Source organism: Alligator mississippiensis, chromosome 10 (assembly GCF_030867095.1).
Source record: "Alligator mississippiensis isolate rAllMis1 chromosome 10, rAllMis1, whole genome shotgun sequence".
Classification (NCBI taxonomy): Eukaryota; Metazoa; Chordata; order Crocodylia; family Alligatoridae; genus Alligator; species Alligator mississippiensis.
In genome coordinates this window covers 19,046,910-19,067,548 of record NC_081833.1, presented here as the reverse complement: position 1 = coordinate 19,067,548, position 20,639 = coordinate 19,046,910, and the positions used below count along the sequence as shown (strand labels likewise).

General features: G+C 44.3%; 1 protein-coding gene across 2 annotated transcripts in view; it reads left to right on the top strand.

Annotated features, from left to right (window-relative positions):
* Positions 1–3,459: 3,459 nt before the first annotated feature.
* The window catches only part of SMPD4 (sphingomyelin phosphodiesterase 4), a 29,279-nt gene continuing 12,099 nt past the window's right edge, over positions 3,460–20,639 (top strand). The window contains exons 1-11 of one of the 2 annotated variants that reach the window (XM_014593684.3): positions 3,460–3,560; positions 3,911–4,056; positions 4,764–4,850; positions 5,192–5,334; positions 5,483–5,558; positions 6,198–6,306; positions 6,805–6,857; positions 8,486–8,637; positions 8,997–9,129; positions 13,773–13,844; positions 18,542–18,631. In XM_014593684.3, the coding sequence (XP_014449170.1) occupies positions 4,018–4,056; positions 4,764–4,850; positions 5,192–5,334; positions 5,483–5,558; positions 6,198–6,306; positions 6,805–6,857; positions 8,486–8,637; positions 8,997–9,129; positions 13,773–13,844; positions 18,542–18,631 (954 nt within the window). In that variant the 5' untranslated portion in view covers positions 3,460–3,560; positions 3,911–4,017. The remainder of the gene's footprint in view (positions 3,561–3,910; positions 4,057–4,763; positions 4,851–5,191; positions 5,335–5,482; positions 5,559–6,197; positions 6,307–6,804; positions 6,858–8,485; positions 8,638–8,996; positions 9,130–13,772; positions 13,845–18,541; positions 18,632–20,639) is intronic. The other variant, XM_019493668.2, reaches the window with a different exon arrangement.

Sequence of the window (20,639 nt, the reverse complement as noted above, 5' to 3'; positions counted from 1 at the left end):
ACAGAGCTAGCTACTTTCACTATACAGTATACTCCATTTAGACACATACGTACATAATTCACTTAACTGGATGACCCAATAACCTATCCAAATCTTTTGCCTAACTGCTTACATTATAACAAACTCTTTATATCTGCATATGGGTGAAGTGCATAAACTACTTAGGTACAGGGACATCACATTTCAGCTTCATTGGCCACATCTACATTAGATGCTGACTGCACAGCAGCATTGTGTGGCACAAAGTGTGATGAGATGGTACTACGCAGTAGTAACAGGCTACTGCACAGCAGTAATGAGCTACTACACAGACAGCATCACCAAGAAGCCATTTGAGGATATTACAGCGCAGTCATTTAGTACTTGTGCATGCAAGTATTAAATGACTGCGAAGTAGCAACTGTGCAGTCAGACTCTCACGTAGATGCGACCTGTCTATTTTGTAACTTTACTGTACTGTTACCTGCACACTAACTGTTGCTCTATTTGTAACTAACTGGACTTCATTTAGCTGCACAAGAAACAGTGATGGAAAGGCAGCTGTTGAAGGTGTTATTAGCAGCCCTGAAAAGGTGGAGAGCCAGTCAGTTCTGGGGCTGCTAATATCACAACCTTGTAAGCAATGCTCCTTCCCCATCCAGCACTGGCAGTGCGGCAGTATTAGTAGCCTTGAAACTAAGTACTCTCTCCTTATTTTCAAGGCTTCTAATAGACAGTTTCAGAGCTGTTATTAAGAGCCTTGAAAATGAGAACAGCTCATTAGCTTCAGGGCTGGTAATACTGCAGCAGTGACAGTACCATGCACTTACCCCAGCTGAGTGTAAACAGTGTTGGTTAAGTGCGTACTTCAGGTAAGAGCATGGCTTTTTTCAGTCAAGGCTGTGCACTTCAAGAGAGTACGCTACTGCAAACAGACTGCATCTGGGAATGAGATGTGCAAAGTGCACACAAGATAAAATGGGGAAGGAAACAAACAGATTTCCAAGACTGCTGTGAACTAAGACTGCCCACAGAATGCTGAAGAAACAGAGTTCCAGGAGGGCAGCTCTGGGAAGCTGGAGTACATCCAGGACCATAATGCTGTTATTTTCCTGTTATTACATTTTGCTCTTTTCCCATTAGCTATTTCTTTTTTTTTTTTAGCCTATTTCCTTTCAATTATGTGAAGAAAATATCCCACTTGGACCAAAATCTTTACTACTCTATCATTTCAGCTGATAGAATATTTTTTCACATTGATTTCCTGTTTTTCTGCTCACCTTGTGTCTTTTCATTGACAGCTACCAATGAAGTCCTTGACTAAGAGTAATGAGAGCAGCTGTCTCTGCATCATGAAATGTAGGAAAAACTTCTGCTGTTATAAACTTGTCTCTGCCTATCTAGAAGGTCATTTAATACCTTGGCAGTTGAATCCTATATCATTTTTCCTTACTCTGAATGGGATTGTGCTTTTTGAATATTGGCAGAATATTAGCACTTTTCCAATTTCCTGGAATTACCCAGTATCTCAAGATTTGTTAAAAAAATAAATTCTGGGCCAGAGAGTTCCTCAATCATTGCAAATACCTGGACCTGCTGCTTTCAAAATAGATATGCTTAGTAGATAACTACTAACATCTTCCTTGTAATCCTGTTTCTTTCCGGATATAAAACAGAAATATTTACTGGACATTTGTGCCTTTCCTGCATCATTATTAATAAACTTTACCATCCCATCTAGTAATGGGTGTACACCACTATTATGATTTCTTTGGTTTCTAACATACTTTAAAGATTCACCTTATTGTCCTTAGCTCTGCATATTTCCCCATAACTTCCTTTACCAGTTTTCTACATGTCATGACTTACCACTTAGACTGATCACCCTCTCTTGCCCCTTTTATATTTGTTATACATGACTTGTTTGTGTAATTACCATCTTTGTTAGTGAATCAGGATGTGATTTTAACCAAACTTGCCCTCCATTTTTTAAAGCTACTAACTTTCATTTATATTAATTTTTTCCTCTTAATCAACATTTGTTTGTAATTTTCTCATCTCCAAAGAATGTCCCTTTGAAGCAGAAAGCAAATCTTACTGTTGAGACTGTCCACTGAGTCAGTTTGCCCATATTAAATATAATCATTTCATGATCACTGATCCTTACACAGCAATCAGTGTCCTGTTATTAATTTACCTTTATCCATCAAATAGCTACCTTGTGTTAAGACCAAAACCTTTTGGTGTTAAAAAAAATCTTCATCTTTAAATTTTAGATATTCCAATTATATATATATATATATTTTTTTTTATTTATTTATTTATTTTTTACTAGTAGCTGCAGGAGATGTCCACCAGGTGTCTCCCAGTCTCCACTAGCAACACCATTTTGCTTTCCATGAATTACAGGCTGGTGCTTAAGCAGCAACTCATCCTGTTTAATTTGGTGGTCTGTAACTAGGGTGGTCATCACAGACGACATTCTGGTTTTCTGCTACTCTGTCCTCTATTGATAGGAAACCGATGCCTTTATGTCCACTATTCTTCTCTTCAAGAGAAAAACAGAGGACATAAATGCGTCCAGTTTCGTTATCAACAGGGGACAACTGAACGGTCCTCTATGATGGCCACCCTATCTGTAACAGATCCCATCCTGGGCTTTACTACATAGCCCTGTGGGGGGTTGTCCAGCCCAACTTTGATCCTTCCACCCTGGGTGGGGTCGAGGCAGAGTGGGGGGCTGCACAGGGGTTGAGCAGCCTGGGCCTGGTCCAGGCATGTGGGGCAGGGGCAAGTCAACCCTGATCCAGATACTCAGAGCAGGGCAGGGGATGAAGTGACCCCAGTATGACCTGCACACAGGGGTGGGGGTGAAGTGGCTCTGATTCATATATGGGGGGGTGGGCAGCCTGGCCCCGATACAGGCATGTGGCGGAGGCAGGGTGGAGCGGTCCGGATCCAGAGGGAGGGGAGCAGCCTGTGCTGAGGGGTGGCGGAGGGGCCGGGGCCCAGCCGGTGGGGGTGAGGCTCAATCCAGCCACATGGCGCCGCCAAGTTTCCTGACCCAGGGGGCAGCCCCGCGGGCCAGATTTGGCCTGGAGGATGAGCACTCCTGAGCGATGGAGTCGTTACCCATTTTCAAGCACCAACTTCGTGGCTGGTCGGCTCCTGACCCGGCTGAACAGTCACTTTTACCGTGCGATAGTTACTCCGCAACTGAGGCCGGTCTAAAGGTTCACCCGTTAACTGCACAACAGACGTAACAGGGACCCGGGGCCCTTGCGCCTCATTCGCTATATCGCAAACTCCCCAGCGCGGGGCGGGGCGGGGCGGGGCCGGGCCGGGCCGGGCCGGGCCGGGCCCCCAGAGCAGGACAAGGCGCCGGGCGACACTCACCCGCAGCGACAGTGAGGAGGTGACCGGCGCTGACAGCCTCGGCGCAGGCCCCGCCCACACGGCCGGCACGCGGGTGATTGCGTCATCGGCAGGCGCCGAAGCGGGAGGTGACGTCATAGCCGCGCGACTCGAGGGCAACGGCGGCCGTTTGAAACGGCGCTGACGCTGGGCGGCGCCGCGGACGGGTGAGGGGCGGCTCGAGGCCCGCTGTAGCGCCGGTAGCCGGGGCTGGGCCGCAGCGCCGCCCACGTCGGTTCACTGCTCTTGCTAGCGCGGTCCTTGGCTCGGAGCGGCGAGACTAGTTGCCTCGGCTTCTCCCCGCTTTTCGCGTTGCACCCAGTGTCTCGGGGCCCAGCAGCAGGCGTAGGGCCGCGGCCGCGGGGCGGGGCGGGGCGGGGCGGCGCGGCTGGATGTGGGAGGGAGGCCCGGCAGAGGCTCGGGGGTCTGCTGCTTCTCCTAAAACGGCCGTAGCGAGGTGTGGGGATCCGGCCCGGCTGTGTGCTTGCTGTACGCTGCCTCCTTTGTGCCTGCCCAGGGGGAGCCCCAGAAGCCTGAGGCTGTGGACAGCCCCTGCCCATCTGCTCCAGGCAGTGACTTCCTGAGACGCCACCGCCTGCTTTTGGCCGTTCTCGAAAGACCGTCATGTCACTTCCTCACCTGCAGCAGCCAAGCTTCTTACTGGTGAGTGTCCACCCCGGGCGGCTCTGGCAGGGAAGTCTTGGATGCAGCGGGTCTGCCACTAACGCCTTTCCAGTGAGCCGCTTGGGACCGGGCAGGGAGTCATCCATGGGGTACTTTCTGATGTGCTCCGTGTAAGTCAGGCTCACTAAAGTACCCTGGAAGTGATACCCTGACGGCTCACAGAACTGCAGAGAAGCAAGCCTGGACGGGGCTCCTGGAGGTCGGCTAGTCTCTAGTGCATCCCCTGCCCCAGGCAGGATCATCCCTATCCGAACCATCCCCTACAAATACGTTGTCTCTACTACCAAAACTACGCAGTCGACCCCAAATGCAACCGCAAGCCCTAACGCCCTAACCCGCCATGGGCAAAGCCCCTGCTGCTCCTGCCTCATCTGTCTGTGGACAATTCATAATGCTGTTCTGTTTTACCTGAACCTAAACGTTCACTAACCATCTGTCTCCTCTTGAACGTGAAAGGTAAATCCAAGTGGATTAAAAAAAACTAGAGGTGAGAGTAGCTCCCATTCACATTCCACCAAACAGCCAATTTAGAATGTAAATAAACAAGTGCTATAGCAACATCAACAGGCATTGTTTTGCTGTGGGAGCGGTATGTAATACTGGATCTAGGGAATTCTGCCAATATTTGTCTGTTTTGGCAGTCTTTTTGCTGAAGTGTTCTGATGTCAGAATTTTGTTCATGATAGGCGAGTTTGAAGGCAGATTGTGTGAACAAGCCCTTTGCTCAGAGGTGCCATGATCTGGAAACAGTCATTGAAGACTTCCCTGCCAAGGTACACAATTACTATTTTTCATGAATCCATGCTGAGCTATACTTCAGTAGGCTTACACAAATACCCTTTTTCGTTCCCACCTTTTCAAATAACGTTGAGGTCCTCAAATGAAGTGTTCTGAATTTAATCATTTCTCAAAAGTTTCATATCTTTTTTTCCAGTAATTAAAAGTCATCACATTCCTAAATCATATCTTTCATCCTTTCCTGAAGTGTCAAAAATGAGGACACTAGCCCTGTTAGTTGTGACACACAAAATACTGATGATCACTGTTGAATTCTTCATTGCCTTAGAAATTGTTTGTTTTGACCTGATCCCTTTTCCTGGCTGTTTCCCTGAAGGAACTGCATGCCATCTTTCCATGGCTAGTGGAGAGTATTTTTGGTAGCCTGGATGGCATCATTGTAGGTTGGAATCTTCGCTCCTTGCAGGGAAGAACACATCCTACAGAATATGCTATTGCCCTGGATTTCCTGGATCCAAGGTAAACTCACTCATTTTGAAGCAGATGAAAAATGTAAGGGGAATCAATAACCCAGCCCTTGACTTGTTTCTTTTTGTGCAAACACTCATCTATGAAAGATGCATAGAGAGATTTATTGTGGCTTTCTTCCTCTAATGCTTGTTTGCAGTGGCCCAATGATGAAGCTGGTTTACAAACTCCAAGCAGAGGAGTATAGATATGATTTTCCAGTTTCCTATCTCCCAGTAAGTAACCAGTAAATATTGTAAATAAGAGAAAAAGATCCTGTTGTTGCAGCTATTGGAATATCTCTTGCTGTCAGATACCCTGGGTTTGGTGAAGGGTCTAGAGCGAGAGATCATGCTCTGAAGAAGAACTTCCAATATTTAGAGGTCTGTTAGAAGAAGAGAATTTTCCATCCTTATAGATTGTATAGGAAGTTGTTCTTATTAGCTTGTATTACTATAAGCACACGTATGTGCTGTTCAGCTAAGGAACTTTCTATTTGCCGCTCTGCCACTGAAAGAGAGGCTAGATTTATTATCTCAATGACTTATAGATATGGAGCTTTAAAACTACTTTTTCAAGCTTGTCAGAAAGCAACTTTTTCTGTAACCACATTTCATACCTCTGAAGACACTTCCCTCCATGTGTAATGAAAACTAAATGTTCTCCTAGATGTGGAATGTAACACTTGCCCGTAGCAAAACAATATCTGTAAATGCTGTGTGAAATATTTTTTCCATTGTTACCCGAAGGCTAGCTTCTAGTATTAGAACCAGGAATCCTTTTACAACCGAATACATGAATGCATTCTCAAAACCTCATTCAAGTAGCCTATTTTGAGCAGCCTATTCATTATCTCATTACTTCTTATATTCCAGGGTCCTGTGAAGGCCTCAATACATGAACGAGTCCTACCAGAATGCTCACTGTACCACAACAAAGTCCAGTTCCCTCCATCTGGTGGCCTAGGTTTGAACCTAGCTCTCAGTATCCTTTTACTAATTTAAGGGCTTACACTATTTTAATTCTCTAATATTTTAAATAACTTTCATTTTAAGTAAACCTTTTAATATTTTAAGTAACTAAATCTGACAGGTTGAGAAACAAGTTCTGCTTTATTCTCCTTTTATTTGACTCTGTTCAACAGTGATCTGTATTAGCTCACTGCTGCAGTGTTTATGCTGCAAATGCTGCAAGAGAATGCCCAGATTTAAAGTTACTGAACTCTATATTCTATTGAACAACATGGGTGGAATGTTGGTCTCATTCAAGTCACTGATCAAACTGTATCTGTTTTGCAAATATTTCTGCATTGTGTATTTTGCTAGGGACTAGCACACTGCAATATAATATAGAAACACCAGAGCTACCTTTAAACTAGCTAGATTGGGTATAGGAAGCAGTCTAATCAAGGCAGCAAATGCTCACATGTTGCCAATAAGTGAAATTTAGTTGTATTGTGTATCCTTGACTCTGTCTCTCCAGATCCATTTGAATATTACATGTTTTATTTTGCAATTAGCCTCATCACGCAGAGAGTAAGTACATATTTTGTTAAACAGCACCACTCTGGCAAACCCTTTCTTTGTGGCACTTTAAGAACCTACATGGCTTTAGATGCAAGATTCAGGTTAGCTGGATCACACACCTATTACTCTATAAATATCATTGGCTAAGTTTCAAACGTAGCCAGCAATTATACACATTATCACTATAAAGGAAGAAAATTAATGGTTCTCAAGGCTTCAGTCCAGTGGGGAGCAACTTTTTGTCAGGTGTGCCATAAATTAAGCCTGACAACTACCACTCTGATCCCCTTCCTTGTCCCATCTGCTGCTTTGCTTTCTGTTCCTTGCTCAGTCTGCTGAATGCCAATCTGCAGAGGCTTCCCGTGCCACTTGTGGCATGCATGTTGCTGGTTGACCACCCGTGCTATATTCCATAGCCTGTGGCTAAGGATAACTGAAATATAGAAATCATTTAAGCTCCCTGTGCATGGTTACTTTATACCTACTGAGTATGGTGCTTATCTCTTTGTTGTAAAAACTTGCATGATTTCTTACATGGTATTATACATTTAAACTTTGCCTTGTCTTTTAGCAGCATCTAACTGTGATCTTTCATCTGTGATGGTTCCTTGATATGAAGTGTACCTCATACTGCTTTTGCAAGCTCTTCTGTAATGATGCATACCTCTTTAAAGCAGAACAGAATGCTGTGAATCCCTAGCCCAGGGGTCAGCAACCCCCAGCACGCATGCCAACATGGCATGTGAGGCTATTTTGCACAGCATGCCTCAGCTGGCCTGGGATCTGGGCAGCTGCCACTAGCCACGGAACTTGGGCTACTTGGAACGGGCGGTGGGGAGGCTGCAAGCCCTGCTGAGAATAGCTCAGTCTCCATGGCAGGCAGCAGCTGCCCACAGCCCAGGCCAGGTGTGGCAGGCAGGTGGGAAGCTGAAAACAGCTGCACCAGGCTCTAGACACCCAGTCAGGCTCCACTGCAGAAGCGTCTGCGCACACAGCTTGGGGTGGGCAGCAGGGAAGAGGCCAGGGTTGCACTGCCCCCAGCCCCTTATTGGCTGTGCACCCCAAGGCACCCATGCAGCCACTGCTGTCACAGAGCCAGCCAGGACTCAGGAGCCCGGTGCAGCTGTTTGCAGCTTCTTGGCTGCCTGCCACAGCTGACCCAGGCTCTGGGCAGCTGAAGCAGGTGGCGGGCAGGCAACGAGCAGTTGCACTAGAGCCCTGGCACCAGCATCTTGGTGGCAGCAGCTGCACACATGCCTTGGGACACATGGGGAAGGGGTAGGGACACTGCAGTCTTGGCCCCTCCCCTGCAGTCCACCCAGATGCGCTCATGCACCTGCCACTAGCAACAAGGATCAGGCCCCCTCACAGCTCCCCAGCCATCTGCTTCTGGCACACCAAGATAAGCAGTGGGTCAAGGTTAGGGTGTTTTTAGCAGTCCAACTAAAAATGTTGTCAAGCCTTGCCCTAGCTGATTTCTTGTGTAACACAGAGCATAGATATTCACCCAGTAATTTCTGCATTAAGTATACAATGACACTTAGCAGATTTTTACTACAGGTCTTGATATCCCTGTGTCCACTGATTTACTGTAATAATGTATCTTAATGTAAATATGTGCTATATACATATTTCAGAATACTCCCATCACCCATCATGTCAGTACTTCAAATAGCGCATACTTCATCTTGGTGGATGCGTACCTGAAGTGGTTCCTCCCCACAGAAGGCAGTGTCCTTCCTCCACCTTCTTCCAATCCTGGTGGAACCATCCCTTCACCTGCTCCCAGGTAACAGCTAATCAGGTTAAATATGTAGTGTCAGTGCTAGACTGTACAGGCAAAGGTCATAAAAGCTGGCTTGTTTGAACTGAGTTCTCACCACAGATGAGAAGAAAATGGCTCCATCTTTTTATAATTTGAATGTCTTATGTGTAATACTTCACTGCTGACACCAGACAACTTGAAAGTCATTTGATGTTGCTATCTTTGTTCATGCTGCCATATCCTACCATGCTGTTTTTTTGTTAAGATGGCTGTCTTTGGCACAAATTTTTGTCCAGTTTTTCATAGTTACAATTTACAGTCCCTTTCCTGCCCTTTTGTTGGTGCTTGAAAACTATGGAACTTATGCACTCTTTTCTCTAAAGGTCCCCATCAGTGCCTTTCACCTCTTATGGCATGCATCACACTAGCCTCCTGAAACGACATATTGCCCATCAGCCTTCAGTGAATGCAGACCCTGCTTCCCAAGAGATCTGGAGGTCAGAAACAATGCTTCAAGTGAGTCTGATTCTATGTTCTTTTAATTTCTTCTGGGTAAGGCTGGCTGGAAAAAACTTATTTGCAGGTGAATTTCTTTTTTTTTACCTAAAGATGAGGTAGCTGTTCCATTCCTCTCTAACTTGCTGCTCACTAATTTAATGGAAGGGTGCAGCTGTCACTTTTTATTAATGGAATATAAAGAAGCATTATGAAATTGTTAGGCTGTAATGTAAAGTACATTGCTATGTTAACTTCAGTACCTATCAAATTATATCAGTGGCTATCACAGCTGGGAGGGCAATACAGCAGTGCAAAGGCAATCCAGGAAGTTTTTGAAGAGGGTTGGGGACAACTTCCTGGTGCAAGTGCTGAAGCAGTCAAACAAGGGCCATGCTCTTCTTGACCTGCTCACAAACAGGGAAGAATTGGTGGGGAATGTACTAGTAGATGGCAGCTTGGGCAGCAGAAACAAGATGATTGAATTCAGGATCCTGATGAAAGGGAGGATGGAGAGCAGTAGAGTTTGGACCCTGGACTTCAGAAAAGCAGACTTTGACTCACTCAGGGAACTCATGGGCAGGATCCCCTGAGAAGCCAGTCTGAGAGGGAGAGGAGTCCAGGAGAGCTGGCTGTACTTTAAGGAAGCCTTCCTGAAAGTGTGAGATCAAACCATCCTGACGTGCAGGAAGACTAGCAAGTATGGCAGACCAGCCTGGCTTAGCAGGGAACTTTTCAGTAAAGTAAATTCACAAAAAAGAAATGGAAACTTGGACAGATAACTAGGGAAGAATATAAGAGCATTACTCATGCATGCAGGGATGAAGTCAGGAAGGCCAAAGCACAATTGGAGTTGAGCTAGCAAAGGACATGAAGGGTAACAAGAAGAGTTTCTACAAATATGTCAGTAACAAGAGGAGGATCAGGGAAAGTGTGGGTCCTTTACTGAAAGGGGGAGGTAACCTAGTGACAGAAGATGCAGAAAAGACTGAAGTACTTTGATGCCTTTTTCACCTCAGTCTTCACAGGCAAGGTCAGCTCCCAGGCTACTGCAAATGGCGGCACAGTTCGGTGAGGAGGTGAGCAACCAACAGTGGTGAAAGAAAAGGTTAGGGACTATTTAGAAAAGCTGGATGTGTACAAGTCCATGGGGCCAGATGGGATGCACCCAAGGGTGCTGAGTTAGCTGATGGAATTCCGAACCCGCTGGCCATCATCTTTGAAAACTCATGGCAATCAGGAGAGGTCCCAGATGATTGGAAATAGTGCCCATATTTAAGAAAGGGAAAAAGGAGGGTTCAGGGACCTACAGATCAGTCAGCCTCACCACAGACCCTGGAAAAATCATGAAGTAGATCCTCAAGGAATCCATTTCTAAGCACTTGGAGGAGAAAAAGGTGATTAGGAACAGTTGGCATGGATTCACCAGGGACAAGTCATGCCTGACCAACCTGATTGCCGTCTCTGACGAGGTGACTAGCTCTGTGGATGCAGGGAGACCAGTGGCTGTGGTGTACCTTGATTTTAGCAAGGCTTTTCATATGGTCTCTCCCAGCATTCTCACAGGCAAGCTAAGGAAGTATGGGCTGGATGAATGGACTGTAAGGTGGATAGGAAACTGGCTGAAGCATCGGGCTCAGAGAGTAGTAATCAATGGCTCAAAGTCTAGTTGGCAGCTGGTATCAAGTGGAGTCCCCCGGGGGGGCAGTCCTGGGGCTGGTTTTGTTAAATGTCTCCATCAGTGACCTGGAAGATGGCATAGAGTGCACCCTAAACAAGTTTGCAGATGACACCAAGCTGGGGGAAGAAGTAGGTATGCTGGTGGATAGGGCTAGGATTCAGTGTGACCTAGACAAATTGGAGGATTGGGCCATTAGAAATCTCATGAGATTCAACAAGGACAAGTGCAAAATCCTGTACTTAGGACGGAACAATCCCATGAACCAATACAGGCTGGAGACTGATTGGCTTGGCAGCAGCTCTACAGAAAAGGACCTTGGGGGTTACAATGTATAGCTGAATATGAGCCAGCAGTATGCCCCTGTTGCCAAGAAGCCCAACAGCCTACTGGTCTGCATTGGTAGGTGTGTTGCCAGTAGGTCAAGGGAAGTGATTTTTTTCCCCTCTTCAGCACTGGTGAGGCCACATATGAAGTACTATGTTCAGTTTTAGGCCCTCCACTACAGAAAGGATGTGGAAAAATTGGAGAGAGTTCAGTGGAGGGCAGTGAAAATGGTGAGGGGGTTGGGGAACATGACTTTGTGAGGAGAGGTTAAGGGAACTGGGCTTATTTAGTCCAAAGAAGAGAAGACTGAGAAGGAATTTAATAGCAGCCTTCAACTACGTGAAGGATGGTTCAAAAGAAGATGGAGCTAGACTGTTCTCCGTGGTACCAAATGACAGAACAAGGAGCAATGGTTTCAAGTTGCAGCAAGGGAAGTTTTAGGTATTAGGAAGAATTTTCTCATTAGGAGGGTAGTAAAGCACTGGAACAAGTTACCCAGAGAGGTGATGGAATCTCCATCCTTGGAGGTTTTTAAGACCTGTAAAACAAAGCCTTGGCTGAGATGATCTAGTTGGGGATGGTCCTGCTTTGAGCAGGGGGTTGGACTAGATGACCTTCTGAGGTCCCTTTCAACTCTATTTTTTCTATGATTCTGTGGTTTTTTTGCAGGGGGAGAGAGGTCTGAGTCGGCTCACCATATAGACTAGTTTACAGCTGCTGTAACCTAGTTAACATTAGTGGAGTACTCTGATTCACGTTGCTGTAAAGGAGAGAATTGCAAATATGAAGTTGATTTTAAAAATGCTTTTCTTACCATGTTGCTAAACTGAAATGCTGACACTCTTCTAATACGTAACACTGCCATAGACTGCATAGTAAGCTACCAGAATGTGTGTGGCCACAAGATAATCATTGCCCATAAAATGCAGGAATGGAAACTGAGGGTATATAAGTTTTAAGTCCAGCTTCCCCAGACAGTTCATTGCAGAGTTGCAGGAAATGTTCTTTGCCTTATTGTGGGAAATAATACCCACCTTGCAGGCACCAGAAGCATTTGACTCATGAATATTTTGAGAGATTCATATAATTCTGATGGCTTCTATACAAAGCATTAATAACATTGTGTTAAGCCACGTGTAAAATTAAACCTGAAACATCATTGTCTTTTCCAACTAAAACCACACCAAGGAATAATTAAAAATACATTTCCTAGAAGTCAAAAGCTGAAGATGTCTCCCCTCCAAAAAAGGGAACTTGTCAGTGTTGCATTAGTGTTACAATCTTAACCACCTTAATAATGCCCATCCCTCAGAGGTACTCTTTGGTTGACTGTGGCTTTGCCTAAACTACAAAATTTTACTATCATGGCTACATCAGCCAAGAGTGTGGAAAATATGTCCTCTCCCTGATATTCTATGCTGATAACAGCATTGGTGTGCCTGCAGACTGACATAAGAGAACTTCTGCTGCTTTAGCTGATATTCTTCCAGAAGTGGCATAGCTATGCTTGTATACTCTGCGTCTCCACAAGGAAGCCGTGCATCACTGTACCAGCATAGGGTCTGTAATGTACAAGAAGCAGCCTCTCATTCTGCTCACCCAGCAGCTATCGGTGGGGGGGGAGTTTAATTTGATTCCTGCCTTTGCATAATCTTCCTCTCCTCTTTCCCCCAGTATTTGTCAGTGTGTCATGCAAATTCTTCTAGATAAGTGATTTCCTACACATACAGGAAGTGGTTGTCCCTAAAACATGTTGGGTGCTAGTGTAATCTAAAAAATAAGAAAGTAGACAGGGGGATCCCTCTGCTGAGGTTGTTATTTGCACCTCTTACAAGTGTCTCTCACTCTCTGTGCTTACACCTAATGGAATATTTTACCAAACTTAAAGAAATCTATCCTTATACTAAGTTTTCTTTCAAGGCTCTTAGACACCAAGGCATTAAAGGTAATCACTGGGTTTTTATTCCTTAAAATAGTTTGAAAACAAAACAGATGGAAGAGTCAAAGGGACAGGGATGGAAAGATATACCCAATACTTACGAAAAGCTCACAAATGAGCTCAGTAACATCTCCCTTTAGAGGAAGCCATAGGTCCTTATTGAGCATGCCAATTGTTAAATTGTGTGTGCCAGAACTCCAGATCACCATAATCCCAGATGAGTGCTCTGGTGTGCGAGCTAAACCAGCTTTTCTCTCAAAGTAACAACTGTTTTTATAGTTCCTCACCCTTTATGGTGTTTATATTGCTGTAATATTTTTCTTGCATTTATACTTGCTGATTTGATTTACTGTATAAATGTTGGACCAAACTGCTTTTGTGCCACTGCAGCAGGCTTGAAGCTAATGGGGTCTTGTATGTGTAACTGCAAGAATATTTTGGCATCATAACTGCAAATTGCAGTATGCAATATAATGATACAACCATATGAAATTATACTATACTATTTGATCCTGTCATTAATGCATCTAGTAAAAGTGACTTTGGAAATAAGCAAGGCTACATAACTGAAACCATCTTTTGTGTGTGCTTAGACTGTTTTACAAGGATAATTTCCCCCTTTAGACAGTGATATACCATGGGCTTCCATTCATTCAGATTTGATTGATTATTCTTGGATGTTCACACTCTTCCCCACCTAAGAAAATGTTTGTTTTACAGATCTTTGTTGAAATGTGGCTTCACCATTACTCACTGGATATGTATCAAAAAATGCAGTCTCCACATGTCAAGGTAATAGCTTGTGCTCCGTTGTTGTGTTTCCTGCTTCTGGCTTCTTTTCTTGAGGTGAAACTCCTATCATATAGAAGATTTTTCGGTGGATAGGTAAAAAGGAGAGAAACCACTTTGTCAGTATTCAACACAAATGGGTCAACGCTCCTAAACTCCAACAGTGATTGATAGTGTGAACAAGTGCTTATATCATCTAGATCTGCCATCATTGAAAGAACTGAATTTATTTATGTATTTGTTTATTTTAAGTTGGGATTGTGGACCAGTTGCAACAAACAGTGTTACTCATGGGAACTGTAGCCCTCATGGAAGATCCCAACATAAAACATTTATATGCTAAATCCCGCAGTGGCAACTTGGCCATACAAGACACTTACACTTTGTTTATAGAGCTAACAGAAAGTGATGTTATGTATTAACGACTCATTTTGAAGATTGGGTAGTGTATTTCTGAAGAGGAGGACTATTCACTCCAGAAGCTAAATTCCAGTGGAGGGGTGCACCAATAAAGATTTTCTTGGCTGATACTGATAGCCAATTATTCACCAGGCGTATCAGCCGATACCAATCCGATTAACTGATTTACAGGAATGCAGTTGGCTGGGCAGCGTGGAGAGCCCTTTAAGTAAGTCTGTGGAGGGAAAGAGGCATGGGGAGGGGGAGAGGGACACACAACAGATTAAGGTCCCCATGGTGAGGGAGGGAGTAGGGCAGGGACTGGGACTGAGGGTACTGCCCAGCCAGGGCAGTGAATGGGACCCTGGGGCGGGGAACGGGACAGGGCTGCAGGCAGCTCATTCAGGGGATCAGTGTTCTCGTGCTTAAAAATGGCAGCAGGGGCATCTGAACTAAAGTTCATCAAATGAGCTTTAGTTCGAGTGCCACTGCCACCATTTTTAAGTGCAGGGACACTTCTAACTGGAACCAAGCAGGGTGAGGGCAGATGCGGGCTGCCCACTGTAGGCTCAGGACCCTCCACACTGCTGCCTTTGCCTCGGGTGCCATGAATTGGCCATGCGTCCCCTGCCTGCCTGGCAGCAGGAGGCACGACTCGCCACTGCTGCAACCCACATCTGCCCTCGGCCCACATACAAACTTGGGGGAGCACATGCCCCCCATGCCTTCCCCATAGGTGCACACAGCGATGGGGAGCTGCCCCCTGGATGAGCCACCCACAGCTCTGTCCCACTTCCCACCCCTGCCCTAATTCCTCCCTCACCATGGGGCCTTGATTTGTCCTTCCCTATGCCCTTTCCTTACCCCATGCCCCTTCCACTTCACAGACTTACCTGAAGGGCACCACTCTTCACGGTACCTGGCCATGTGCATGCTGTGGCTGCATGCCTGCACGCAGCATCTGAGGCCCTAACCAGAAGGCACATTACATTTATCAGTACATTATTGGCTACACCAGCCAAAAAAAAGCTGATAGCCGATATTGTTAATTTTCCTTGTATCGGTGTCGATCCGATATGGCACTGATACATCAGTGCACCTGTAGTTAGTAGTAAACTATTCCCCATGGTTTGAATTGGGTAAAGCTTATTCTATTTTTCATATCTCCAAATTTACATGCACAACCTGTGTTTCACCTTAATGATATCTGAAATGGTTTCAGCTTCTGCAAAACTTGCGGGTCCTGTAAGAGCTTAATCAAATAATAAGACACTAAATTATAAGACCTTGTGCAGGCCTGTTCAAAAATAAAAGTAATGCACTTAGTGGAACCTGGTATTGGGAGAGTAAGAGGGCTAATATTTGAGGCATTATAAAGATAAGGGAGTTTGGGGGTAGAGATACTAATGAAATTCAAGATTCTCAGGGTCATGATGGAGCTTCACATAAAGAGGGATTACTCAGGGTTATTCATCTGTGAAGGAATAAGGTGCGATTTGCTTGAGGGGGAAATTCTGATCATTCACTTAAGCAAAAAAACAAATTTGTTACATTTTGTTGGGGAAGATCATTGGAGGTGTGAAATGCAGTTGGTTTGGGTTTGTTTGTTTTAATTCTAAAAAGTGATTGAGGTCAAACTGCAAAGTCTTATTTAGAAATGGTAGATTTCTGTTCAGGAACCCCAGCAGCATGGCTGTGCACTAGTGATGGAAAGGCTTTGCTTTTGAGTACCTTTATTCTGTGTGTCTGTACAGTCTTTGCATGAAGCTTCAGTGTTCAGGCAGAAAATGAATGCATCGCTTTAAACTTCTCTCCTCTGTTCACCCTCCATGGCTAAGATCCTTTAGTTTTCTAATGTTATGAGGGCATCTTGTCAGAAGATGACTTTTAGCCTGAGTAAAAGAGTGTTACTACACTGCAGAAACATATGGGTAAAGCTGAGAGCGCTGTTGCCACATAAGGTTCCTACCTAGATGCACTGAACAGGATTGGAGGGAAACAAAGGCTGCCTGCCTTTTTACATCAATCCCTGACTGTTTCCCCCCAAAATAGCTAGTCATGGACATGTAGAAATTCCTCCTTGTGTTGGGGTTCAGGAGAGTGCCATCTTCATTCAAAAAAAACCCAAACAGTCCAGCTCCAACTTTCACCTCCAGAACTCTCAGATGGGTGTATGGGATATGGAGACAGGAATGCCTCTTCAGCAATGGGTACTTGTACAAACCATACTGAGGGTTTCTGAGTGGGCTGAAGAAAGCTAGTTAAATTCAGTTGTTCAAATAAAAATGGGAAAAGAGAATTTCTGAAAGTGAGAATTCTTCAGAATCTGGAGGATTTTTTAATTCTTGAGACTAAAAATCCTCAGAACACTGTAAACGTTAAAAGAAAAATGATTTAATGATTATTAAACTTCCCCTTTACATACGTCCACTTGTGTGCCTGGAAAGAGAGAGGGCTAATGCCAGAGTGCCTTAGTTGCTGGGCCCACAGCATTTTAAAATACCAATTTTTTTGATTTTTTTTTTAAATGAGAGAGAGAGAGAGAGACGGGCAGGAATTAAAATGATTCACATTGATTTAAGATCTTTCCTTACTTGGTGTCATGGTACAGTACTGGGGCTAGGACATGGGGATGAGCAGTAGTAGAGTTTACTTCAAGAATTACTATCCTTTCTGCTTTGTCCTGTTTTAAATTGCTTCTGAGTGAAGAGTGACCCTGGAGACAACAGTTATTATGCTGTGTTCTTTACATCAGTTCAGCTCCCTTCTGTTTTAATGTTCTCCCATTTCTATTTTGCTTTCCCCTCTCTGTCTGTTTCCCAGATGCTCAACAGGGGCCAAATCTGCAGTATCTTTCCCTTTTAGCTTCTGCTTTTGTCACAGCAAACCTTTAAAAAAAGAAGTTAATTACCTGCTGGAATTTCTCTATTGCTTGCTGCCCTTCCAGTCTCAGGTGCCACAGATCTCAGGACTGCATGTAGAACACACTTCAGCATGGGAGGGAGTTAATTACGGATGCAGAAGATGGATCCTGCTGCTGGGGAGCTTGCAGTGGCATTGCTGCTGCTCGTCCAGCAGTGTAGAAGCAAAACAGAAGACACCTGAAAAACCGAACTGATCATAGAGAGAAGGGGTAGTAGCTCAAATGTAGAGGAGGTGTGATATGGAGAGTTGGTTTAGATGCCTGATATTGTTTATCTGGGTCTCTGTGTAGGTGTATGTTTTTGGTTTTGGATTTTTTTTAAATTTATTCCATACATGTGTGTCTGGCTCCAGTATCCTCTTCACCTGCTAAGTTGATGAGCTTTTAGAAAATAATTCTGTGTCAAAGGAATTGTATCTGAGGCTTGCAAAGATTTCACTATTTGGACAAGATTCTGTCATGGCTGGGCTTTTAGATCTCCTGGTCAGCCTGTATATCGGGCATGTCTATCTTTGTACATGGTATTTTTGTAATAGCAGAGAATATTTGCTCTTTGAACAGACTTGTAATCTACAGAAATGGTGCCTGCCTTTACCTAGACATCCAAGGTTTGGACCTTGTGCTTTTCTACCTGGTCCCTGCCAAAACTGCAGTTGATTGCACTACTTGGCACACCTCCAGTTACCCAGCACCTTTTCCTTTACCTCAATGTCTTGAGGACAAAGTGCATCTCCCCATCACTGGCATAAAAGCAAGAATCCGTAATCTTGACTTCTCAAGTGTACTGCAAGCTTACTAATGGAGTAACTTTTCACTGTTGCTATGAAAACTGCAGCAGTGTTTCCAGAAACAATTGAAAATAGTCTGTGTGGTTGTCCCTCTCTCCTATTCTTTGGGCTTGCAGTCTGCTTTAATGGGGAGGCTGGACTTATTTCCATGAGCCCCAGGTTGCCTCAGTTATTTTGACAAAAGCTGTATGTCTTTCTGCACTCCTTTTTAGGTCACTGATACAAACCTACCTGTCTTTGGAGTAGCAGGAGGGGTCATAGCCAACACAGTCATAGGTCATCCTCCCCACATGCACATGACTCCCATATGTTCAAAGGGAACTTGACAATAGTGATTTGTCAATTATTTTCCCAGCTTGAGAGAAGACTGCAGAATTGAGCAACTAAGCACAAGAGGAGAAGAGGATACCATGGCTGCAGCTGTTGTGATATGTTGTCATTGACTTATTTGTGACATTCGTTTTTTTGGGTTTGTTTTTTTTCCCACCACTCCTCCTTGGGATCATTCTCACTGTTGTTTTTTGTTTTTTTTCTCTTGCTCTCTTCTCTCCTTTCCCCCTCCCTTCCTTTTTGTTTCTGTTGTCTCTCAGCTGGAGGTTCTCCACTACCGACTCAGTATCTCCAGTAAACACCACAGTAGTCCTGCCCAATCCGGCTACCAGGCCCTCCACGCATACCAAGTATTATCATCTTTTCATTTTGTTTCCTTTTTAAAAATCTTGTTCCATCATATAATCTGCAAAGTGTATTATTTGGCACTAGGAGAAAAGGCTGGTTGTATGGCTAACGTATGGTTTGCAAGACAACTGAGTATATTGCACCTGATATGGAGAAATGCTAATGAAGGCCTGGAAGAAGTTGTTAGAAAGAACAATTTGGGATCCCTGTTTTAAGAGATGAATCTCTTCTAATGTGTTACACAGAGAGTTTTGTGTATTAACATCTCCTTGGCCCAGCAGCTTGCTTTGCTTATGGCAGATGTCTTTCTGTCTTTCACTGCTCATTTTATATTAATCTTGCACTGAGTGAGGGATAAGAGATTGCACAGCTGTACCTGTAAGGAGTGAGATAGGTAATGTGTCAACAATAGTTCTACACTAGTAGAATGTATCTGGATGATTCTAAACTAACACTGGCAGCTTGAGCTTGACTGCTTAACTTTGCAGAAGGGTACATGGGTTGCACATTTGCAGATTGTTCAGGAAATATGCATTCCTGCATCCATTCCTGTTGGAACAGATTGCTGGGTTCACCTTCCCTACTTATTCATTGGGTTCTTCCTTTGGTTGGGCTTGTATTCCATAAAGCTCCTATTCTAACCTTGTGAGAATTCTCCTTACCTTATAACTATGTAGTTCTTTGCTTTTCTATATGTAGTAGGAAGACTTCTATGTAGAATATAAATTTAAAATGAATTTACAAGTGCTCTGCCAATTGTGATGCTGTTGATCCATGTAAGGGGGCAATCACAATAATTGTTAGTATAAAAACAAACCATGGAGATAAAAACTGCAAAACCAGCTGAAAAATTACATAAAACTATAGCTCTTTTTTGGAAGTAGTCGAGCCAAAATTGTCAACTCTAACTAGTAATTTTGAGTGCATCCATTTTTGGGTTCCCAACTCAAAAGTAACTTCCAGGGGCCTGACTTGGAAATTCAGACCCCTTCAAGGTCTAAGTCTGAGCATCCAGAAATCATTCGTCACTGTTGAAAAATCTTGACCTAAGTTCCTAGCTCTGGAGCTCTGCTTCTTGTTATATACTGTACCCTCCCCTGCAGACTCTGGCTAGACTGATTCACAGCCATCTTCCCACAGGCATGCTCTCCTATTTTAACTCCACCTCTGCTGGGAGCAGGGTCTGGCAGGAGTACAAGGGGAGTTGTATTTAGTCACAGTAATAAAGCATCCCATGCTTTAGAGAAGTCACAGTTTCAGCTACTTTCCTGCAGTAAGGACCCTTTGTGGCCTACTATCCATCAGAGCCTGACCCCTTTTCTAGAGAAGCAAATGTGTTCAGAAAATGTTCACACCTTCTTAAAAATGTCAAAAAAAATTTTTTTTAACTTCCCCATAGGCACTGCAAGTAGTAGTAGGATTTAAGCTGTCACTAGTGTGCCACAAAGTCTTCAGAATTATGTTTAAACTAAAGAGGGAAGTAGATGTTTAAAAAAACAAATCCAACAAAATAGCTGCAAACAAAATCCTAAGTCTCGTCCTAGTACAACTCCTTTCCCATGTCCATGGAACTCTGCTCACAGACACTGGCAGCACAGGCAGCCCAGAGTGATTCTGCCATGGTTCTCTGTTATCCTGTTGCCTTTGTTTGTCTAGTCTTGATCTCCCACAAACAGCAGAGCTGAGAGCCTTAAGAAAACTGAGAGCACTCTTCACATCTGCCTCCAACGGTGGATTGAGACTGTTTTCCCCAGGGCAGGAAAACATAGCAGTACTGTTGATTGTTCAGTGTCACCAGGCTCTGGGGAAGTAGGGGGGGGCTTTTTATGGGGGGGATGTCTGGGACAGATTGAGAACTGGTTTCTTTTTATCTTCCCACACATCCGTATAGCCACTCATCTAGTAGCAACACTACCCCCGCCCCTTCCTCCCAACTCCTTGGTTCCTTATATTGAAAAAGATCTTTCCAATCCCCCATTGTCAAGAAGGAGACTGAACTGCCTTTGAATA